The sequence below is a fragment of the Schistocerca serialis genome, chromosome 2, assembly GCF_023864345.2.
Source record: "Schistocerca serialis cubense isolate TAMUIC-IGC-003099 chromosome 2, iqSchSeri2.2, whole genome shotgun sequence".
NCBI classification, from domain to species: domain Eukaryota; kingdom Metazoa; phylum Arthropoda; class Insecta; order Orthoptera; family Acrididae; genus Schistocerca; species Schistocerca serialis.
Genome location: NC_064639.1, coordinates 536,624,835 through 536,651,101, shown reverse-complemented (window position 1 = coordinate 536,651,101; position 26,267 = coordinate 536,624,835). Strand labels below are relative to the sequence as shown.

The window sequence follows — 26,267 nt, the reverse complement described above, 5'->3', positions numbered from 1 at the left end:
TGCTCACCAGATGGTAGAGTTTTGTCAGGACTGGCGCTCCCAAGGCCGTCAGTAGTTCCAATGGAATGTTCCAAGGTAGCTTATGAGTCTAATTTTCATCAGTTTTTCAAAAAATTTTGATAAAGATGGAAGGAGGGATATAGGTCTATAGTTTTCTATCTTATGTGTATCCCCATTTTTGAATAATGGTTTAACCTTAGAAATTTTCAGCCTTTGGGGGAACACACCTTCATTGAATGATAAATTGGCAATATGTGCCAGTGGTTCCAAAATTTGTGAGGTGACTTTTTTTTATTATTTTCACTGGCACTTCATCCAGTCCTGCAGACATTTTGGGTTTCATATTGTTAATTAATTTCAATATTTCATATTTATTAGTGGGACTTATTATCATGCTACTGACTACTTTTGGTGCTGTTGTTTTCTCTTCTTTGGTAAAGCTGTTGCTTAATTTATCAGGTACACTTAGAAAGTAGTTGTTAATGTAATTGGGCAAGACTTCCTTCTTTATTTCAATGTTATCACTAGATTTAAGAAAAATATCCTGGTCTTTAGAGCTTTTTCCTATTTCTCTTTTAACACTTTCCCATGTGGTCCTTGATTTATTGTCTGACTTCCTTATTAGTCCATCGTTACTTAACACTTTTGCTAGATTAATTACCCTTCTACATACCTTTTTGTAGTTATGAACATATTTTTTAAAATTAGGGTCAGTATTAGTTTTTATTTCAGAGTTTAGTCTTTTCATAGTCTTAGAAGAGTTTTTAATGCCAGATGTGATCCAAGAATTTGTGTGTCTATGGCTAGATAAGTTGATTTTATCTGATCTTTTTGGAAAGCACATTTCAAAATTTGTCATGAAACAAGAGGAGAAAACATTGTATGCAGTATCTGTATCAGTTTATGACAATACTTCCGCTCAAGATTGGTTAGTCAGTGTGATAACAAACTGGTTGCAGTTTTTGGGAGAGAAAATTCTCTTATACATATGATGTACTGTTTTTGTATGTATTGGAACAGTGAGCACTTTAATAAAAAGTGCATTATGATCAGATATTCCTAGGTCAATATCCAAAACTTCTGTATCTGGCCTTTCTGTATTTGAAAATATATTATCTATAAGACTTTTAGAAGTGTTTGTTACCCTTGTAGGACTGTTTGTATTGGAATATAGGTTGAAACTGTGTAGAATATTGATATATTTTGGATATGTATGTGACATGGTCTTTCCAGCACAAGTGATGGTCAATGTACGTGTCCAAAAATTTTGTAGACCAGACTTTCTCTATTTCATGGTCACTCAATGATAAATGGTGGTCATCCTTCTCATTTAGTTTACCATACTGTATGTAATTTGTTTTATTTAAATTGAATGTTAACTTATTAGTGTAAACCACTGTTGCACACTCTTCAGAACTTTTTCAGCTGTAGCGAATAAGGATTTGCTGTCATCACTTATAATTATGCTTTTATCATCTGCAAATAATGTAAATTTTGATGATCTGTTGGGCCTTTCAGTGTCATTTATATAGATTAGGAATAACAGGGGGCCAAGAACACTACTCTGAGGGACACCTACTGCCACTTTCTTAGCATAAGATATCCACTTAATTTTTTGCTTATTCTGAGATGAGGTGAGGTCCACAACCTGAGTTCTATCTTGGAGATTGGATTTAAAACCATTTCCTCCCAATTCCTCTGATGCCTATTGCCTCCAATTTGTCAAGGAGAATTTGATGATCTACTGTATCGAAGACCTTGGGAAGATCTAGGTTGATTCCTACCACATGTCTGTTATTGTCTAAATTTCTAATAATTTCTTCTGTATAGCTGTTTCTGCACTGTGACCTGTACAAAAACCATGTTGATCACAACTTAGAAGATTGAAAGTGTCAAGGTAGCTTGTTGTTGTTGTTGTGGTCTTCAGTCCTGAGACTGGTTTGATGCAGCTCTCCATGCTACTCTATCCTGTGCAAGCTTTTTCATCTCCCAGTACCTACTGCAACCTACATCCTTCTGAATCTGCTTAGTGTATTCATCTCTTGGTCTCCCTCTACGATTTTTACCCTCCACGCTGCCCTCCAATACTAAATTGGTGATCCCTTGATGCCTCAGAACATGTCCTACCAACCGATCCCTTCTTCTGGTCAAGTTGTGCCACAAACTTCTCTTCTCCCCAGTCCTATTCAATACTTCCTCATTAGTTATGTGATCTACCCATCTAATCTTCAGCATTCTTCTGTAGCACCACATTTCGAAAGCTTCTATTCTCTTCTTGTCCAAACTATTTATCGTCCATGTTTCACTTCCATACATGGCTACACCCCATACAAATACTTTCAGAAATGACTTCCTAACACTTAAATCTATACTCGATGTTAACAAATTTCTCTTCTTCAGAAACGCTTTCCTTGCCATTGCCAGTCTACATTTTATACCCTCTCTACTTCGACCATCATCAGTTATTTTGCTCCCCAAATAGCAAAACTCCTTTACTACTTTAAGTGTCTCATTTCCTAATCTAATTCCCTCAGCATCACCCGACTTAATTAGACTACATTCCATCATCCTTGTTTTGCTTTTGTTGATGTTAATCTTATATCCTCCTTTCAAGACACTGTCCATTCCATTCAACTGCTCTTCCAAGTCCTTTGCTGTCTCTGACAGAATTACAATGTCATCAGCAAACCTCAAAGTTTTTATTTCTTCTCCGTGAATTTTAATACCTACTCTGAATTTTTCTTTTGTTTCCTTTACTGCTTGCTCAATATACAGATTGAACAACATCGGGGAGAGGCTACAACCCTGTCTTACTCCCTTCCCAACCACTGCTTCCCTTTCATGTCCCTCGACTCTTATAACTGCCATCTGGTTTCTGTACAAATTGTAAATAGCCTTTCGCTCCCTGTATTTTACCCCTGTCACCTTTAGAATTTGAAAGAGAGTATTCCAGTCAACATTGTCAAAAGCTTTCTCTAAGTCTACAAATGCTAGAAACGTAGGTTTGCCTTTCCTTAATCTTTCTTCTAAGATAAGTCGTAAGGTCAGTATTGCCTCACGTGTTCCAGTGTTTCTACGGAATCCAAACTGATCTTCCCCGAGGTTGGGTTCTACTAGTTTTTCATTCGTCTGTAAAGAATTCGTGTTAGTATTTTGCAGCTGTGACTTATTAAACTGATAGTTTGGTAATTTTCACATCTGTCAACACCTGCTTTCTTTGGGATTGGAATTATTATATTCTTCTTGAAGTCTGAGGGTATTTCGCCTGTTTCATACATCTTGCTCACCAGATGGTAGAGTTTTGTCAGGACTGGCGCTCCCAAGGCCGTCAGTAGTTCCAATGGAATGTTCCAAGGTAGCTTATGAGTCTAATTTTCATCAGTTTTTCAAAAAATTTTGATAAAGATGGAAGGAGGGATATAGGTCTATAGTTTTCTATCTTATGTGTATCCCCATTTTTGAATAATGGTTTAACCTTAGAAATTTTCAGCCTTTGGGGGAACACACCTTCATTGAATGATAAATTGGCAATATGTGCCAGTGGTTCCAAAATTTGTGAGGTGACTTTTTTTTATTATTTTCACTGGCACTTCATCCAGTCCTGCAGACATTTTGGGTTTCATATTGTTAATTAATTTCAATATTTCATATTTATTAGTGGGACTTATTATCATGCTACTGACTACTTTTGGTGCTGTTGTTTTCTCTTCTTTGGTAAAGCTGTTGCTTAATTTATCAGGTACACTTAGAAAGTAGTTGTTAATGTAATTGGGCAAGACTTCCTTCTTTATTTCAATGTTATCACTAGATTTAAGAAAAATATCCTGGTCTTTAGAGCTTTTTCCTATTTCTCTTTTAACACTTTCCCATGTGGTCCTTGATTTATTGTCTGACTTCCTTATTAGTCCATCGTTACTTAACACTTTTGCTAGATTAATTACCCTTCTACATACCTTTTTGTAGTTATGAACATATTTTTTAAAATTAGGGTCAGTATTAGTTTTTATTTCAGAGTTTAGTCTTTTCATAGTCTTAGAAGAGTTTTTAATGCCAGATGTGATCCAAGAATTTGTGTGTCTATGGCTAGATAAGTTGATTTTATCTGATCTTTTTGGAAAGCACATTTCAAAATTTGTCATGAAACAAGAGGAGAAAACATTGTATGCAGTATCTGTATCAGTTTATGACAATACTTCCGCTCAAGATTGGTTAGTCAGTGTGATAACAAACTGGTTGCAGTTTTTGGGAGAGAAAATTCTCTTATACATATGATGTACTGTTTTTGTATGTATTGGAACAGTGAGCACTTTAATAAAAAGTGCATTATGATCAGATATTCCTAGGTCAATATCCAAAACTTCTGTATCTGGCCTTTCTGTATTTGAAAATATATTATCTATAAGACTTTTAGAAGTGTTTGTTACCCTTGTAGGACTGTTTGTATTGGAATATAGGTTGAAACTGTGTAGAATATTGATATATTTTGGATATGTATGTGACATGGTCTTTCCAGCACAAGTGATGGTCAATGTACGTGTCCAAAAATTTTGTAGACCAGACTTTCTCTATTTCATGGTCACTCAATGATAAATGGTGGTCATCCTTCTCATTTAGTTTACCATACTGTATGTAATTTGTTTTATTTAAATTGAATGTTAACTTATTAGTGTAAACCACTGTTGCACACTCTTCAGAACTTTTTCAGCTGTAGCGAATAAGGATTTGCTGTCATCACTTATAATTATGCTTTTATCATCTGCAAATAATGTAAATTTTGATGATCTGTTGGGCCTTTCAGTGTCATTTATATAGATTAGGAATAACAGGGGGCCAAGAACACTACTCTGAGGGACACCTACTGCCACTTTCTTAGCATAAGATATCCACTTAATTTTTTGCTTACTCTGAGATGAGGTGAGGTCCACAACCTGAGTTCTATCTTGGAGATTGGATTTAAAACCATTTCCTCCCAATTCCTCTGATGCCTATTGCCTCCAATTTGTCAAGGAGAATTTGATGATCTACTGTATCGAAGACCTTGGGAAGATCTAGGTTGATTCCTACCACATGTCTGTTATTGTCTAAATTTCTAATAATTTCTTCTGTATAGCTGTTTCTGCACTGTGACCTGTACAAAAACCATGTTGATCACAACTTAGAAGATTGAAAGTGTCAAGGTAGCTTGTTGTTGTTGTTGTGGTCTTCAGTCCTGAGACTGGTTTGATGCAGCTCTCCATGCTACTCTATCCTGTGCAAGCTTTTTCATCTCCCAGTACCTACTGCAACCTACATCCTTCTGAATCTGCTTAGTGTATTCATCTCTTGGTCTCCCTCTACGATTTTTACCCTCCACGCTGCCCTCCAATACTAAATTGGTGATCCCTTGATGCCTCAGAACATGTCCTACCAACCGATCCCTTCTTCTGGTCAAGTTGTGCCACAAACTTCTCTTCTCCCCAGTCCTATTCAATACTTCCTCATTAGTTATGTGATCTACCCATCTAATCTTCAGCATTCTTCTGTAGCACCACATTTCGAAAGCTTCTATTCTCTTCTTGTCCAAACTATTTATCGTCCATGTTTCACTTCCATACATGGCTACACCCCATACAAATACTTTCAGAAATGACTTCCTAACACTTAAATCTATACTCGATGTTAACAAATTTCTCTTCTTCAGAAACGCTTTCCTTGCCATTGCCAGTCTACATTTTATACCCTCTCTACTTCGACCATCATCAGTTATTTTGCTCCCCAAATAGCAAAACTCCTTTACTACTTTAAGTGTCTCATTTCCTAATCTAATTCCCTCAGCATCACCCGACTTAATTAGACTACATTCCATCATCCTTGTTTTGCTTTTGTTGATGTTAATCTTATATCCTCCTTTCAAGACACTGTCCATTCCATTCAACTGCTCTTCCAAGTCCTTTGCTGTCTCTGACAGAATTACAATGTCATCAGCAAACCTCAAAGTTTTTATTTCTTCTCCGTGAATTTTAATACCTACTCTGAATTTTTCTTTTGTTTCCTTTACTGCTTGCTCAATATACAGATTGAACAACATCGGGGAGAGGCTACAACCCTGTCTTACTCCCTTCCCAACCACTGCTTCCCTTTCATGTCCCTCGACTCTTATAACTGCCATCTGGTTTCTGTACAAATTGTAAATAGCCTATCGCTCCCTGTATTTTACCCCAGCCACCTTTAGAATTTGAAAGAGAGTATTCCAGTCAACATTGTCAAAAGCTTTCTCTAAGTCTACAAATGCTAGAAACGTAGGTTTGCCTTTCCTTAATCTTTCTTCTAAGATAAGTCGTAAGGTCAGTATTGCCTCACGTGTTCCAGTGTTTCTACGGAATCCAAACTGATCTTCCCCGAGGTTGGGTTCTACTAGTTTTTCATTCGTCTGTAAAGAATTCGTGTTAGTATTTTGCAGCTGTGACTTATTAAACTGATAGTTTGGTAATTTTCACATCTGTCAACACCTGCTTTCTTTGGGATTGGAATTATTATATTCTTCTTGAAGTCTGAGGGTATTTCGCCTGTTTCATACATCTTGCTCACCAGATGGTAGAGTTTTGTCAGGACTGGCGCTCCCAAGGCCGTCAGTAGTTCCAATGGAATGTTCCAAGGTAGCTTATGAGTCTAATTTTCATCAGTTTTTCAAAAAATTTTGATAAAGATGGAAGGAGGGATATAGGTCTATAGTTTTCTATCTTATGTGTATCCCCATTTTTGAATAATGGTTTAACCTTAGAAATTTTCAGCCTTTGGGGGAACACACCTTCATTGAATGATAAATTGGCAATATGTGCCAGTGGTTCCAAAATTTGTGAGGTGACTTTTTTTTATTATTTTCACTGGCACTTCATCCAGTCCTGCAGACATTTTGGGTTTCATATTGTTAATTAATTTCAATATTTCATATTTATTAGTGGGACTTATTATCATGCTACTGACTACTTTTGGTGCTGTTGTTTTCTCTTCTTTGGTAAAGCTGTTGCTTAATTTATCAGGTACACTTAGAAAGTAGTTGTTAATGTAATTGGGCAAGACTTCCTTCTTTATTTCAATGTTATCACTAGATTTAAGAAAAATATCCTGGTCTTTAGAGCTTTTTCCTATTTCTCTTTTAACACTTTCCCATGTGGTCCTTGATTTATTGTCTGACTTCCTTATTAGTCCATCGTTACTTAACACTTTTGCTAGATTAATTACCCTTCTACATACCTTTTTGTAGTTATGAACATATTTTTTAAAATTAGGGTCAGTATTAGTTTTTATTTCAGAGTTTAGTCTTTTCATAGTCTTAGAAGAGTTTTTAATGCCAGATGTGATCCAAGAATTTGTGTGTCTATGGCTAGATAAGTTGATTTTATCTGATCTTTTTGGAAAGCACATTTCAAAATTTGTCATGAAACAAGAGGAGAAAACATTGTATGCAGCATCTGTATCAGTTTATGACAATACTTCCGCTCAAGATTGGTTAGTTAGTGTGATAACAAACTGGTTGCAGTTTTTGGGAGAGAAAATTCTCTTATACATATGATGTACTGTTTTTGTATGTATTGGAACAGTGAGCACTTTAATAAAAAGTGCATTATGATAAGATATTCCTAGGTCAATATTCAAAACTTCTGTATCTGGCCTTTCTGTATTTGAAAATATATTATCTATAAGACTTTTAGAAGTGTTTGTTACCCTTGTAGGACTGTTTGTATTGGAATATAGGTTGAAACTGTGTAGAATATTGAGAAATTTAATTTTAAATGAACTACCTACTATATATAATGCAGCAAAAAATTATGATATCCAACATGAGGTAAACTATAAATCAACTAAGTAAATGGTCTGCATTGAATCAGATGTAAACAATGGCATTAAATTTTCATAACTCTCAAAACAATACCCTGAATTATCTACATACCAGCATCAACCAGCAACTCATCACCAATAAAGGAGTAACAAAATTTCTTGGCATTTATATTCAAAACAACCTAAAATGGGACAAATGTATTGAACATGTTAATGCCAAGCTGAATACAAGCTGCTGTCTTTTAAGAAGGTCTAAAAAGATATATAAATGAACAGACTCTAATGTCTGCCTATTATGTATATTTTAATGCAAATCTAAAATATGGACTCATATTCTGGGAGAATTCACCAGCAGCTCTGGGGACCTACAGAATCCAAAAAAAGAGCCAATAGGATTAGTACAGCAAGCAGAATTAGAGAGTCATGTAAACCAAAATTTAAAACACTGAAACCATTACCACTATCTTGCTTGTTTATTTTTAACATGCTAATGTATATTAAAAGAAGTGTAATAGGAAATGATAACAGTATTAGATTAATTGTGACTTACATAATCACGACACTAGATTATAAGGTAACTTGCACATACTCTCGGCTCATACTAGTTTATATCAAAAAGGTATATTCTACTTGGGAATAAAATTATTCAACAAGTTGCCAAATGATATAACATTTCTACCAAACATTAAAACTTTTGTAAGCTCTGTTAGGGAATATCTACACTACCACTGTTTCCATCCAGTAAATGAATACTTGAAACGCAATAAATGTACAGAGTTATAACTTCTGTAATGTATAACACATAGAACTACACACAGTTCTGAGAAAGTGCCTACTGTAAAGACTAGAATTAAGTCCAATATCATCTTGTTCATTACACTACATATGATCAAAGGACTAAATAAATATCTTGGATGGTGAGTCATCAACAGATGTAGAAGTAACTTCAGGTATGCCCCAGGGAAGTGTGTTGGGACCATTGCTGTTCGTGTCGTATAGTAATGATCTCACAGACAATATTAATAGTAACATTAGGCTTTTTGGACATGATGCAATTACCTACAATGAAGCACTAACTGTAAGAAGCAGTATAAATATTTGTAGAAGACAGTTGTAATTAGCAAGCTTTCGGAGCCAGTGGCTCCTTCTTCAGTCAGGAGGAGGAACCACTGGCTCCAAAAGCTTGCCAATTATAGCTGTCTTTTATGCGTGTGCTCTGCCGCTGCTTGACAAGTACATTTTTTATATATCCAATTAAATAATTTTGTCAATCATTGTTTTCATTGTCACATAAATATTTAGTCACATCTTGATACGATTTCAAAGTGTGGAAAGATTGGCAACTTGCTTTAAATGTACAGAAATCTGAAATTGTGTCCTTCACAAAATGAAAAAAATTAGTACACTATGACTATAATATCAGTGAGTCATTGATGGAATTGACCAACTCATACATATACCTGGATGTAACACTTTGAAGGAATATGAACTGGACTGATCTCATAGGTTAAGTCACGGATAAAGCAGGTGGTAGACTTCAGTTTATTGGTAGAAAACTGAGGATGAGCAATCAGACTACAACGGAGATTGCTTATAAATAACTTGCGTGATGAATTCTAGAATATTACTCAAGTGTGTGGGACCTGTACCAAATTGGACTAACAGGGGATACTGAAAGTATACAGAGAAGGGCACCATGTATGACAACAGGTCTGTTTAATCAGTGAGATAGTGTCACAGAGATACTGAAGGAACTGATCTGGAAGACTCTTGAAAAAAGAAGTAAACTATCCCGAGAAATTCTATTAACAAAGTTTCAAGAAGTGGCTTTAAATGATGACTCTAGGAATATACTACAATCCCCTACATATTGTTCACATAATAAGGATCATGAGGATAAGATTAGAATAATTGTTGCATGTACAGAGGAATTCAAACAATCATTCTTCCCACACTCCATACATGAATGGAACAGGAAGAAACCCTAACTGATACAATGGGACGTACCTGCTGCCATGCACCTTACACTGATTTGCAGAATACAGATGTAGCTGTAGATGTAGGAGGGCTTGTCCATGATAGCTTTATCATGTACCGTAAGCGTATATACTCGTGAGACAGTTTTTAGCCAGACTGCTCTAGTAAATTACAGAGGGTGCTACGAAACAAGATGGCACAATAATTGTGAAAGTGAGCTACTGCTGTTTATCTTGTGAAAAAAATAACTATTAGGCCCTCTACCCATCTTCAGAAACTGAATTTTGTGTTTGTGTTTAACCAAAAATGTTTCATCTAATTACTTTAGACATCTGAACCGCTTTTTATTTCCACTATATTTTGCTTCCTAAATTTTCCTAACAACAAATTAGAGGAATTTGTATATTTATTTCCCTGGCATGAATGAGAACTGCTTTGCTTCTTGGGATATGCAAACATCCTGTACGCTGGAGGAGTGAATATGGCATTAAGGTAAAACAGCTTACAAACAGTTAAAGGAATAAATTTATTTCGTAATGTTTTTAGAAAGTTATACTGACAGGCAATGTACTTTCTAAGCATCTAGATATTTGGAATGAACAATGTTTCCATCAAGTTGGAGATCACAATGACTCACTGTTTTGAAAATAATTTACCGTCCTCCACAATCACACTAATTTTGAGATGAAATAATTGCAATTTTGACTTGGTTTGTGCAGTGTTGGAATTCAACCACAGAATATATATTTTAAAATCTCAGGATGGCTGATGTCAGCCTAAACTGGTCATTTGAATTGAAATTAGTGTGACTGTGCTGGATAATAAAGAACTTCTTCTTCTTCATGGCTCTGCAGCCCTTGATGGGCCTTGGCCTGCTTAGGACATCATTCCATTCATCCCTGCCCAGCATCTTGCATCTCTAACCTCTGACACTAATAATTTTTAAATCTTCTTCTATGTCATCCAAGTATCGAAGTCTTGGTCTTCTTCATCCCACTGGGGTTTCCAGCAGTGCTATTTTTGTTGTGTTCTCATGTTCCATGCAAAAAACATAGCTGACCCATTTCATTAAAATAAATCAACTGAGTAAAACAAACAGTAAATTACATCCATCTAGAATTAACCACTTAGCTAATGGGAGAAGAATATGGGTTGAAAGTCATAGTGGCAGAAAAGCTGTATGCGGAGATGGAGATTCTTGGGCACACTGAATGAACAAACTGAGTAAAACATTACTGCAGACTGAAGGCAGCGTGATAAAAGAAGTGCATAAAATTTGTAAATTCATGGAATGAAGTAAGTAGGATAAATTGAAATGAGAGGAATGAGACAATGGCAACATTATTTGGCACTGGCAGAAAACTGGCAGTTAATGTTAAGGGGGACGAAGAACATAAAGGTGTGGGCAACTTGATGAAACATTGTAACAAGGAACAACACTAAAATTATTTTACCGTGAGCTCACACAATAACATGTGGCACAGTGGAGTAAAGCTATTTATTTATTTGTTTGTTTGTGTTGAGGCAAACTTAGACCTACAAGCTCCAGAGCGCATGATCACACATACAAAGAAAGAAATTCTATTATTAAAAAAAGTTATTTTTATGCTGCATCCCACTTCCCAAGTTTTATTGATGTTAAATATACAGTTAACAGCTTCAGCTGTAGCTTCCAGTCCTTGGAGAACTGTTGGATGTGAGCTCCAAAGTCTTTTGCTGCTTCACAGTCACATTCAGTGTTTTTCACTATTGAAACTGGCAGAAGTAAAGCTGTGAGTAGCGGGTGTGAGTTGTGCTTCGGTAGCTCAGTTGGTAGAGCACTTGCCCGCGAAATGCAAAGGTCCCGAGTTCGAGTCTCGGTCGGGCACACAGTTTTAATCTGCCAGGAAGTTTCATATCAGCGCACACTCCGCTGCAGAGTGAAAATCTCATTCTGCTTTTTCACTATTCCTCACATGTGTTCTGTTTCTTCATCTTCAGTCTCTTTTTCTATGATGTTAGATACTGCATCAGGGTGTCACCTTCAAACATACATCTGTAGGATTCCAGGTAGGAGGGTGTAGTAGTGCATAGATTGGAAGTGTGTGAACACGAAGATTATTTGATGACAATGGTGGCCTACTGTGTTCTAAGATCGACCGAGTGATGTCAGCAAACTAATGGAATCCAAGTGTTGTGGATTTCAGTTTTACAGTTACACTGTGCACTGGCACATTTTGGTTTACATCTATTTAGTTGGTACGCCTCACCTTGGACCATACTGGTAAACAGTGCCCTAAAGAGTATGACACTAGGAATATTTGTCGTGCTCCCTACATTTTTTCTACCAGTTTCATTTTGTTTTCAATTTTATGTTTTAATTCAGCCAGCGGTAAACTCTTTTGATAGAGGAGGGTACAAACAAGAGTGATTCCGATGTATTTGGCTTAATTATAGTGGTGTATTAGCTTGAAGCGAAATAAAATATTCAGCATTCTGTCTGCCAACATTTTGCATTGGTTGGATTTAATCACAGTTGTCACTTTTTATGATATTTATTCAAGTTTTTCGGGACCACTGTCACGATGTATGGTGGTCAACTGTATTATTTGTTTGTGTAGTTATTGCCATATTGTCAGCAGAGAAATGGAGAACTAGTGCAACTGACTGTTCCCACTTGTTGGAAGTGGAAAAAAAAGGATGATAAAATAATGAAGGAAAAACAATGAGAGATAGGTTTAAAGAAAGTCTGGGGCCACAGAGGAAATCAGCAGAGGGTAAGGCGGCAATATAACCAGCATCTTTCTTCGTCGTTTTGTATTGAATGCTAAGTTTGAGCTGATTTTTTTCCGATATTACAAAAATTAAATCGAGACTGGAAACAGCCAAATACGGCACGTACTAGAAAAGAAATACTGTCAATATTAACAATCCCGTCACTTAAAAACATCAGCCAGCACTCAAGTCTGAACATTTTACATCCGCAGACGATTCTTCAGGTTGTTCTCAGACAGTAAAATATCTGATGTGACTGCTTTCTTGAGCATCACGAGTATATACGTGACCTGCTCTGTTTGGCTAGTGACAACGAAAACTCAGGCAGCTGAACAGTTATTTCCAATTACGCTGCTTGTTATCATGAAAACGATAGCTTCCCGTTTTAGGATGCATAGAGAAAAACATTCAAAATATATCATATGATTACAACCGCCTTATCTACTAAGTATAATAGTTCCTAGTAATTCTGTCTTGTTTGATTTCATAACCTGCGGCAATATTTAATTGCTTACATTGGCTTTTACTACATTGCAGTACACGTTCAAATTACTAACATCCATGAAGTCATAGGGACTCTGCATCGTGTCATAGTAGTTTCTATGGCAGTCTGTGATCCAGCTACATTAATGCACAAAATTTGACTTCGATAAGAATGCATCAGGTATTTCCCGTGCCTGTGACTACAGGTTTTGGTAACGGTTTAGTGTCGATATTACACTGTTACTTCTTTGGTACGTATGGGGAACTACTTTTTCTATTTGATGTAATATCTCAGGTTCTGTATGGGGGTAAAACATTGGCAGTATTTCTGCAGTGTATGTGAGCAGTAAAAGTTTTGATGGTAATCAATGTATTTGATACCAAAACGCGTTTGTACGTCAGTCATCAAAAATTTTAGAGCGTATATATTATTTCATGAATGTTAGCTACCGCCATCCTTATTAAAAGGAAGTTCCGACTTGTCGTATGACAGTGTGTGTTGTTGAACAAGAGGATTAAAGAAAGCCAGCAAAATGATGAAAGGTGCGCTTCCGAAGAAGGAGGGGAAGATGAGAATTAGAGCTTTCCCGGTGAGTTATAACCTTTAACTAAAAAAATCTCAGTTATGTTTCTTAACATAGCCGTATGTGCGTTTCTTGCATTTGCCGCATAGTAGCAGTTCACTTAACCTTTCAGATGAAGCATGAAGTAACACATTCTTAGGGATACCGAATTGACTTACTGCAAAACTGATTACCGATGATTAGATCCAAGAAGTTACGTGGTGTTTTGTTTCCAAGATTACCCGGTAGTAATCGAATTATTAGTTATGTTATGAAATTACTTTACTTTTTTTTTGACATAAGTTTCAAAACTACGTATCATCAGTTGACATACAACTAAAAGGGGAAACCTAAAATAGGATCAAAAGTGTAGTTTAGTTGTGTTCAATGTACAAGATTTGCAAACTGTCTATGTGCAGTTGTATAGATATATAGCTCAGGACATTCTGTTCTAATAGATCATGGAAAAGTTGTTCAGAAAGTGGTATCAGTAATTAGGATAACCACACGTACTGTGTGGTGCCAAAGCACAAATTTCCATTAAAATTAGTAGGCTAATTTACTTGCTCATTGCAATATCATGAGGTCTTTCTGACTACATTATTCATGTGAATTGTACAAAATGTATAGATATTGACGTACTCTGAAGTAAGAAATGTTTGTGTGTATAAAAATGCAACACCTTATAGTTATGAATTTATATTGAGCAAATATGAGAAATTTAACAAGAATGAATTGTAGGTAAGTAAATCTGATGTAGTTGACATGTTGAAGTCAGCAAACCCACACTATTTAAAAAGTCAGTTCATTTTATTTGTTTTCCATTATAAAAACTCATATAATGTTCAGAATTACAGTGTATTAAATGGGAACCAAACACCTTTAGTCAAGGTGGTGAATATGATATTCTTAAGTTTGCTATATATAGCACAATTCCTGTTACTTGTAAGGGTAACAACTACTTGATGTGACAGGATGCTGTTTTCATTGGTTTAAATTAACTGAATTAGATCACACATTTGGTACCACATTACAACATTTTGGATTGGTCTTTCAGGAAATTTGAAGTTCATATCTGTATACTTTGTCTTGAATCTTTAAAACTGATTCTGTGAAACCATATGTCCTTTATTTACATTTATACCCTATATACCAATGTGAAGTGTGTGGCTGAGAGTACTTCCCTTTGTGACATTTTTAGAGCTGCTTCTTATTCCGTTCACTTTTGGACCGTAGGAAGAATGATTGCTTCAGTGCATGTGTACCTGTAACACTCTAATCTTGTGGTCATGATCCTTATGGGTGCCTTACATGTAGGGTTGTAGTGTATTTCTAGATATCTCACTTAATGGTGGTTCTTGAAACTTTGTAGCTACAGGTTTGTGGATAGGTACATCTCTTACTGTCTTTCCCTGGCAATGTTTTTCGGCATCTGTGTGACACTGCCCTTCTTCGTATATATTCAGTGTCCCTTGATTGTCATATTTTGTATGGGTTTGACTCATTTGAGCAGTATTCTAGGACGTGTCACATGTGTTTTTTAAGCAATCTTCTTTGTTGACTGATTGAGTTTTCTCAGTATCCTACCAGTGAACAGAAGCCTGACACTTGTTACATAGTGGACCCTTCTTGATTTTTCATAGTTTATGTATGATATATGTGCATAATATACATCAAAATACTACTTGGAAACTTGCCCATTATGTAATCTCTGTTTTCCAAATTTAATGTGCTGCTTTAGTTTACATAATGAAAAGTGTGTTAAATATGTCAGAGAGCATTTAAATATGACACAAATGTAAATATTAGGCTCTGCTACAGGTCAGTCTATTCCCACAACCTTTATCTTGCATTCATATTCGTAGACTTTACCAGTTCACAACTAAATTATCACCTTTCAATCTAAGCTAGATCTTATGAAATGCCAAGTATCAGTCTGTCAAATGAAGTTTCAGTGGAAGGGGGGGGGGGGGGGGGGTCAGCATCAAATTCTAAGCACTCAGTGTATGTAATTACTGCATTTGATATCCCAATAAATTGTTGTAACACCAAAATATTTGTACGAGTTAACTGGTTCATTGGATCTTAGGGCCCCTTTTTTTTGTAATTTTGTGAATGTGATGTTCTTCATAAACATTTTAGTGAAGGAAATATATGTGGTTGTTCATGACAGCTGACAGCATTGACTCTATTCTAAGTTTATAGATTTATGGATTGTATCACGAATGATCTTTGCATCAGTGGAGATATAGTGAATAACATTCTAGTGAACATGTCAGTTTTACTAAACAGACACATTTATAAACTTTCTGTTGCAATCCTATATTACCTGATAACCTAAAAGGAAAATAATTATGACTGTGTAATAATCCACACCAAAAAAGAAATAGTGGGTTTATTAACTTAGTCATTGTCAGTTAGTCCCAGGGAGACCTACACATTGTTTTGTGGGACATCTTTGAGAGTGGGTTTTGTAAAAAGTCTGTGATTTGTGCAAACATTTTAAGAACAATGTGCAAATGAATGCATCATTCATACCTGAGTTTCGACTCAGAAATGTGATGTTATCATTTATAGTAATAGATGAACATCTCAAAATGTAGCCATGTATTCATTAATAAATGGCAGATGCAATTTGGAAAAACCACTTTGCATAATTGCTGAAATGCTAAGATACTTAATTCTTTTGTCTTACTTTGACATGCAAATTATGGTCTGTTAATGTGTATTGCCAATGGTGATAATGAACCTATGTGGAGTTTAGTTTAGTGTTTTTATCATCAAAGTTGTGTATTGAATGAAATAGAGGGACAGTGAAAACAGGTGGTAGCATTATAGCCTACTCCCATTAAGAAGTGACAAATTAGGTAGCAAAGTTTGATGCTACCAACTGAGGAATGAATCATACACAGTCTCTTACATCCTCACTGAACAGATCAGTTTGCTGTGTTTCATTTTTTAATTTTTAGAGTCTAATTTTTTGGGCAAATCTTCTACTCAGATTCATTCCGTGCAGTTGTTTGCATATAATTCGTGTTCCTGTTTATGTTGTGATAGATTACTGCCTACTGTAGTTTTGCTTTGCGAGGACTACATTCTGTTAGGCTAGGAAGTGTGCCAGGTGTGACATGGTTTTCTGTACTATTAACATCTTCTCTCATTCCCAGAAGGCCGATACCTGTAGGCCTATTGTATAAAATTACAAATATCTGCATATTGTCACTAGTCAGGTGTGCATGTGTTTTGGTGCCAGTCAATTAGAAGATAACATCATTGTTTAGAAGGTTGCAGATGTTCTTTTCACACTGTGTTGGCATGTTTATTCATGAATATTCCAATTTGTATTTTGTCACTAACCATGATTCTGCTTGTGTCAATGCTGTATGAACCTATAATTTGAAAGGTTATGTGATGATATGCCACAAGAGTGACATGGGGTCAAGGGAGACAGTATGTATGGTTCCCCGTGGGGTCCAGTCAGTCGTAGGGGGGTTCTATTGTCTGCAACTTTAACATTAATATCTGTTTTGCACTTGCTGTTATGAAGTTTTTCTTAGTTGCTATTTTGACATAATTCAACAAAGATGGTTATATTGGATAACTGATTAATAGGCACTAAAACAATTTTGGGAGAAAAAAAGTTCATGACATGGTGGGGGGGGGGGGGGGGGGGGAGGCCGAGGATTGACTTTTGTTAACAGTTCGAAATGGACGTAGGTTGCAGTAGCTTCGCAAAGATGAAGAGATTTGCAGGATATAGATATTCACTGCCATGGGGAGCTGTCTTCACATTAAAGACCACAACAGCAACAATTAAAAACGTGGCTGATGAACAAAAGCATACTAACCCTTTGTTTAATACTTTGTTTTCCAGCTTTATTATCACTACCTGATCTTTGTATGTAATACGTCCACTTCAACAGCTTTCTTCTCAATGTTTCTTATATATTATGGTTGTTATCAGGAAGTTGAAGAATATCTGCAAGTGTATAAATGGCTTAAAAGTACACTGGTTTCTGTATATTCTTTCTTCCATTGCTAAATATGAGGTTGAATTTGGCTCTCAGGCACAGTTATTTTCACTGAAGACAGACTCATCTTCTTCAAACACTTCAGTTGTTATATTGTGTTCTGCATATTACCCTAAATTAAAATTTCCAGCACACTGTTAGACACTCATTGTCAGACATTTTCAAATTTATTTGCGTCTTTGATATTATGGTACTTCAATACTTCGTGTCTGGTATTATGATACCTGTTTCATTGTTTGAAAAATTGAAAGAACCACCTGGTTACTGTACCTCCATCTGTGTATAGTAATTCTGAAGGCTTGTTTCTGGCTCCTATTGGTCTGTTAGTGTCAAACCATTCAGTGATCTCTCACTCTGGTTACACTGATTTCTCTTTTTACTCCCATATCAACTGATCTTTCGTATAATATTTCAGGGTAGTTCTTATACCTTGTGGAGATCTTTGATGTGTTCCTAGTAGCTGCATTTAATTTTGTACATAGGAAGCTCCCCATCTGTGCTTTCTAAGTTAACTCTTTTTCTTTCCCTCCAAAATTTCATTTTAATTTCGTGTTTTGTATAGCCATATCTTTTTTTGTTTCTTTTGTGTGTGTCTAATCCAGTCACACTGCGTAGCTTCATACTTTGTGGTTTCATTATCCAGCAAATATTCTCAGACAATTTACAGTTTGTATAAAATATACATTCTAAATTGTTATATCAATCCTCATCACATACTCCCTGTTGTTCCTTTCTATAATCATTATTGTCACTGAAAATTGACACAGTGATTAACACAGTGGACTGTCATTGAAAAGATCTGGGGATGAAATCCTTATGTGACCATCATGATGTATATATTCAGTGGTTGTCATAAACCGCACCAGGCAAACTCAGAAAGTTCGGAGAACTGACTCATGGAGATAACATCTTAGACCTGCCGGTGACAGAGAAATGCATAATTTTTGATTCAGTCAATGTCGAACAGGGAATCAATGATCATAAGACTGTAACAACATCAATGAAAACAGCTGTATATATGAATGCAATGAAAGGTGTGAAGACCTGTCTGCTTAGGAACATCAAGAAACAGATTTCAAATTAACCTGAGCAGTCAGCACAAAAATTTCATCTCGAGCATTGAGTATCAGTGGAGAAAGTTCAAGAGTGTTATAAGCTTCAGAAAGGTATGTGCTGAACAGAGATGTGTGGGATGGAAAAGATCCATTGTGGTTGACAGTCGTGTTAGAAAACTGCTGTGAAAGCAAAGAGAGCGTCACTGCCAAAACCTCGCAGATCGACAAAAACCAAATGAAGCCAAAATTGGTGTAAGGAGAGTCATGCGTGAAGTGTTCAACGAATATGAAAGTAAAATTCTGTTTACGGACACGACAGAAAATCCTAAGAAGTTTTGGCCCTCCATTAAATCAGTAAATGGATCACAGCCATCTATCCGGACACTCTGTGGCCATAATTGAATTGAAATGGAGCATGACGTGTAGAAGGCCAAATACTAAAACTCTTTTTCCATATCTGTCTCATGGTGGAAGGTTATGCTGTAGAGTCTCTCATAAATCATTACATCAATGATGAAATGGCTGATACTGATGTAAGTGACCATGGGATAGAAAAGAACTAAAATTGCTCAACAGAGGGAAGGCCACTGTACCTGACAGCATACCAGTATGATTCTACATAGAATACCTGAAAGAATGTGCCCCTCATCTAACAGCAGTGTACTGTCGGTCTTTAGAGGAGCTAAATGCTCCTGGTGATTGGGAAAAGGCATGGGCCATTCCCATTTTCAAGAAGGGTTGTTGAACAGATGCTCAAAGATAGAATTTTGGAATGTGTTATGTGCTCACAAATTATGGCGTATCTGGAGGCCGAAAATCTCGTCAGTAGAAACAAAAATGGCTTCTGAAAACAATTATTGTATGAAACCCATCTAGGTCTGTTCGCCCATGAGACCAATAATACCATATTTCTTTACTTCCAGAAGGCATTCAGAACAGTTCCACAGTGCTGTTTAATGAACAAAATATGGGCATACGAAATAGCAGACTAATGGTGTAATTGGCTTGAAGAATTTCTGGGACACAGGGCATTGCAGGTCACTCTGAATAGAAAGAAATCTTGAGACGTAAAAGTAAATTTGGGCATGCCGCAAGGGAGTGTTATAAAGAAATTACTTTTTACATTCTATATAAATGATCGAGTAGTTGATGCCAGAAGAGGCTTTTTGATGATACTGTTGTATACAGATAAGTCACAGTGGTAGAATATTGCAGGGGAAAACGCCAAGATCCACAAAGGACCAATTCTTGCTGTAGGGAGTGGCAATTGACACCCAACATACACAAATGTAACACATTGTGAATACATACACAGAAAAACCCTTTGTGCTATGACAATTGTAATTGCAGAACAGTCTAACAGTATGCATATGGAGCAGTTAGAAGTGGAACAACTACATAAAATTAATTATGAGTAAAGTTTATGCCAGACTTAAGAGGTTCATTTAGTAAGCATGACAGAGGTGATAAACCAATTCTGTGGCAGATTCTGCAAGAGAGGCATTCTGCATATTGGTGTGGTTTGTTATTAAAGTTCAGAGAGCGTACATTCCTAGGAGAGTCACCAAATATATTGCTTCCTCCTAAGTATATCTTGTGAAATGGTTATGAAGATGTGATTAGAGCCCACATGGGGGCTTGCCAGCAATTGTTCTTTCCATGAAATATTCATGAATGGAACAGGAAAAGGGGGTAACTGACAGTTGTGCACAAAATACGCTCTGCCACATACCGCAAAGTAGCTTGTGCAATGCAGATGTAGGTGTAAAAGTAAGCCCCAGAGGTGACTGATTTTATGTTTTCTTTTCTACTTTTTAAGTATAATGTTGAAGTTTGATCTTCTCCTGTTCTTAAATTTAATACAATTCTTGGTGTGTAAGACCTGAATCTGTTGTTACCCTACGTAATATATTATGATCCAGAAGTGTTCCTGTCTTTATGTAACACTGGCACAATCCAAGTAATATTTTTATTGCCCCACTGATTCTTTTTTACACACTTGAATTTGAACTCTTGAGTTACTGGCAAAAAACTCATAATTGAATTAAATCAGTTTCACTTACTGCTGTGGAACAATGTAACAGCAGTATTCAGTCCTATTGGACTGGAAAACTTTTCACACTCATTCTTATTCAGTGGTACAAAGACAAACAAGTCTGGCAGACCTACGTGCGTGATGGAGCAGTTGCTGCTACTAATAGGGGCAGTCTTCTACTATCATTGTATAAAAAAGGAAAATTTGATTCAAAACTTGTTAATGGCCAGCCCACAAGTCAATAGGTTATCCATAGCTATTCAGGAACAGTTGACACTTTGCTTGTGCACAATTTGTTATCTGATATCCAAAATGCTCTATGTTATCCATATTATTTCTTTCCATCACTTTCCTCCATATTTGTCGTTCTTTTATCAAAGAGCAAGTTCTTACTTTATAACTGTTGACTTTTGATACATTTATTTTGAAACTTGGGTCACAATTGAAGTACATACTCACACTTGAAGGCTGTGTTATTGATATCCGCCCTGAAAGAACACAAAAATGAAGAAAATACAGAGCATAGATTTTTCTGCAATAATAATAATAATAATAAACATTGTCAAAGAAACACAATTACATCAGTCATTGTATTTCGTGCCCCCTCGGCTTGATTTTTGTAGTTACCACAAATTGGAAAAGTATCTCAAATATGCTACAATTTCACAATTCATAGGCAAAACTTTCCCTTCAGTAAATGTTTTTAATAGGTCAAAGACACACATTTTCATAAGTGAGTCTAGTATTTAGTAAATGTAACAAGATCAAGAAATTCATAAAATAATGTGATAGGAAAATTATCATCAAGGTAGAACAACTTTTTATTTGAACCAAGAAAAGGCATCCTAAGAAGAGCAGTTAACTAAATCAAAAAATATGTGTGAAACATTTACAAATTTTTGTCTGTTTAATGTTGAAATTTCTATGCAAGTTGTATGTTAACCTATAGAAACACTAACAAAACCTTGTGTTGCCGAAAAAGAGAAAGCACATATAGCCAATATTTATAGGAATGTTTTGATAGTATATAAATCTAGGAAAACTGTAAAAACAGTGAAACTTTTGCATGCACTTTTCATATGATAGAGCAATTTCGCCTCATAGCTCTACTTTTGCTTATAATTCTTCCATGTGCAAATTCTTGAATATGATGGAATCACAATCTGAAGAACAAGGATCCAGTTCTCCGTTCAACCATCTAGACTTAGTTTATCCCTGAGAAAAATGCTGGAATGCTGATAGAACTTGCACAGTGGCTCTAACGACCTTGATTTTGGCAGTTTGTTAAGCACCAATGTTCATCTGTTAATGTTTGGCTGTGATGCTTCACTTGCTGCATATTGTGGTTCTGCATGAGTCTATTAAGCAAACTGCACCTTGAGCCTATGTATCGTACTGTGGGGCTGGTCAAGTCCTCTGGCACACGCTCCGTTCTCAGTTCAGCGCAATGGAAGAAACAAACCGTAATGCACTGTAATGTTTTCAGCTTAAATTGCTTTTCTATAAACCATGGTCTGACAGTGTCCCACATTTTGACTTTCAGGGCACCTTTTATTTATTTGTTTTTTAAGCACTGATTTATAAACTCTATCTAGTTCCTTAGTTCATAAAACACTCATGAAGAAAAAAAGAAAAAAAAAACTGTGAATGTGCAAGCAGTTCCAGCAGTAAGATAAGCAAATATGCAAGTACCATTTCCTAGAAATTTTGTTGCCATGTGGCGTTGCTTTTACTGAAGCATTGCAAGATTCCAAATAGACCAGATTGCTACTTGTAACGTTCATCCAATTTTTGTACAAACCCCCATTCACTGTATATTTTTCAGATTAGCAGAGTAGCATATGTTCCATGCACAGTCTTTTATGTCTTTTGTGGAAGTGTCTCCTGTGATGCTGGGTTTTGAACCAGTTGTCCGTTCATCTGTTAGTTGTATGTAACTGCCTCAATAGACAATCTGCTAATATCTTATAATTCTTGTAAGTGCTGGAATATTACCCTCGACGTGGAGCTATACAATATTTTACTCATGATCTTAGTGGATTCTTCATTAGTTCATTTACAGGATCTGGGATCAGTTATGTGTTTCCATTGCACTTGCTTAGACATACCCAGGCAGAAAGCAGTAGTATTTGCTCCCAGTAATGAGTAATCAACACAAACCAACCTTGGATTCTGCCGCAGCACACAGACAAACATATCAGGAAAGTATCAGTTGAAGAAAGGCAGAACATAGTGACTAGTTGCAATTTTTCTCATAACCATTATTCGTGTTCCATTTATAGCAGAATTAATACAATTTTTCACCCCCCCCCCGTTCCTCCTTCCCCCTCCCCTTCTTCCCTGTCCCACAAATTATAGGTATGCTCTTGCATACATGGTGTTCAGTATTGTAGTGCATGCTCTTCAAGAATTCTGATCTCGCTATTAAGGCCCATAAATACCTATTCTTGTTTTCTGGCACATTTGGTTTGTCAAGATAGGTAGGTAACATTGCACCCCAGCTCAACATCGTTCAGGACTATATTCTCATGAATACTTTGAAGCACTTCTTGTTTTCGGCAACTGCGCTTACCTTACCTTTATCTTTGTCAGTAGATATCAAGAGCATCCTCACTGGTGAAGCAAATCTCGCTCCTTCCCCTATTCTTGACCTCTTGAGTCTTACTCCCTCGTCATATATTTACGCTTGCATCCCCGAAATTATTGTCCGCTGAATGTTCGATTCCAAAAAAAGCTGCCACCACCAAGACCACAGTGGCATATTCTTCATTCATTACTTTCCTCCCCAAACACAGCTCACAAAAATCGGCTCACTCCTGCCGCTAATTACTTCTGTAAATTTTACATATTCAGTCAGAAAATGCTATACTTGTCATACTGATTCTAACAATCTCTTAGAAATTATGAATATTTGACATCTTGAATTGGTTGGAGTGTTGAGCTTTTCGTCGTATGGGTTGATTTTTGCCATGTTTTGTGTATTTCTTTTCCTCAGTTTCCACTTCAGCTACCAATTCTTTCTGATTGGGTCGTAGTTTTTCACTTGGAATTACTCAACAGTGCAGTGGTCTGACTTCCTTACCCCTGACTGGTCCCATTTAACAAGATCCTCTTGTCAGTTTTCCTAACCAAATCATTCCTCCCTTTCTTCTATATTTCGTCGTCAAGTTACCACGGTGAAACCTGCTACAAAGTTAATGAAGTTTTATATTTGTTCGTTGCTGCATAGGAACTACCAACTCTTCATTGCATGTCTAATTAGTTGTGCCTTATTATTTTATTAGTGAAATTATTGCCATGTCATGTAAATTATTCTTCCAAAATATCTTCATTATTCATGGACAGCATTCATCTTATGTCTCTCGATATCACAAAGCAGCAATGCGAGAGCCCTAAAATAAATGCTGTCCATGAATAATGAAGAGATTTCGGAAGAAGAATTTACATGACATGGCACGAATTTCGCTAATAAAGGAATAAGGCAAGAGTCATTAGACACCAGCTTAGATTCAGTGTCTTGATCGATTTTTTTTTTTCACTATCAGTAGCATACCTCTTAGTGAAAGTAATAACACCTCATCTCACCACTGTTGTTAAAAAAATTCAGATGTAGGCTTTTTTTTTAATACGTAAAAGCTCTTAATACCCCACCACTCTCATGATAATCGGACACACAAATTTCAATCGTGGAAGGTGGACATAATGTGTGAACATGTCAAACCAAAAAGATCATCAGTAAGTTGGTAGAGAATGGGAACATGATGATAGGGGTAGTTGAATACCTTGGTTAACTATTGAATAAAAGAGGCGACGTAAAGCATGAAATTTTTCAGGGTATAAAACTAGGTTGAAGGGAGTTAGAACAAAATTGATTGTCTTAAAGTCCAAAATGCCAGTGAACGTAAAGAGTGTATTCGTGCAGTTTCAACACAAGAATGTCTAGCTTTGAGCTATCCCCTTGAATGCTCAATTGAGGTCAATTAACTGTTAAAGTTCTTATTGCATTTTAAACTTTTTTTTACAAAATGTAATGATGTTTCGTATTTATTGTCTGTGTTATTGGTTTTTTATTTTTTAATAATTATGTGGGCCTATTTCTTTTGAATCTGCTAAATTTTGTTTTTATGTTGCACCATATAAAATAAGTGACATTGTATTAGAGATACACAGAATTGTTTAAATTTCCAGTGTTTGTGTTTTGCATCTTATAACAAAGGTGAAAAATGTTGTCAAAGAACTGCTTAGCTGTTCACTGTAACAAATAATAAGTGTTAGACTTTGTATACTCGGAGAATCTCAGTTGCAATTTTTGTATATCCTTTCTTCATCTGCGGCTACCTGCCTACTCTGCAATTCACAGTTAAGTGCCTGACAGGGGATGCATCGAACCTCCTCCAAGCTATTTCTCTGCCGTTACACTCAAGAACAGCGCGCGGGAAAAACAGTAAATGATTTCATTACGATGATGATTTCTCCCAATATTGGTGGACGTCAACAAAATAGTTTTGCATTCAGAGGAGAAAGTTGGTTATTGAAATTTCGTGAAAAGTTATCGCCGCAACGCGAAACGCTTTTGTTTTTAATGACTGCCACCGCAACTCACGTATCATATCCGTGATACTCCCCTTTGTTTCGCGATAATACAACTGTTCCTTGAATGTTTTCGATATCCCCCGTCAAACCTGTATGATGCGGGACCCCACACTACACAGGAGAGGACAAACAAGGTTAGTGTAAGCAGTCTCTTTAGTAGACCTAACGTGTTGTGTAACCAAAATTCATCGGATTTCTTCTAGTAATTGTGTAGGTTTATTTAATCGTATGACTAGGGCCCCGATTGGGCAGGCCTTTCTCCGGGTGCCGGTCGTTCAATTTGATGCCACTTCGGCGACCTGCAGTCAATGGGGGTGATAGGATGATGATGATGATGATGATGATGATGGTGATTTTTGTGGCGGCGTTCGTAGCGACAAGCAATTCGCTGTAGAAACGGCTTACGAAGTCACCGCCACACTTTTAATAGCGGGCCGACCGGTCCGCTGGAACAGTGAACAGAAAGATGAAAACCCAAACACTCTGATTAAATAAAAGTCGGTACTTATCTTTATTAACGAAGATACAGAAATCTGTCTAGTTCGAGTCGGAGAGGCTAGGTCAGCGTCGGCTGACGACAAACAACTACTCTGCTGCGATGAACACACAACTGACTAGCAAGTACACAATTCGGTGGCGAGTATACAACTGAGCGGCGAATACAGAACTGTCCTAGCGCTCAAGACTCCAGCGCTTAAGAAGCCAAAAGCCAGCGGTGGCGAGCGCAGACTTGCGGCGATTTCCTGTATCGCTGGTGCTGCTTATGCGGGCGGCGTCCGGACTTTGATGCTGCCAACCTTTTGGCAGCGGGCTCGGTTGGCATTACTGGCTAGGATATAACAGTGATGATGATGATGATGATGATGATGATGATGATGACAGCACAACACCCAATTCCTGGCGGAGAAAATTCCCTGACCCAGCTGGGAATCGAACCCAGGCCCAGAAGATAGAAAAT

General features: G+C 36.7%; 1 protein-coding gene across 1 annotated transcript in view; it reads left to right on the top strand.

The window, feature by feature from the left end:
• Positions 1-13,158: 13,158 nt before the first annotated feature.
• The window catches only part of LOC126457507 (cullin-3), a 225,411-nt gene continuing 212,302 nt past the window's right edge, over positions 13,159-26,267 (top strand). The window contains exon 1 of the mRNA XM_050093842.1: positions 13,159-13,622. Within this exon, the coding sequence (XP_049949799.1) occupies positions 13,566-13,622 (57 nt within the window). The 5' untranslated portion in view covers positions 13,159-13,565. The remainder of the gene's footprint in view (positions 13,623-26,267) is intronic.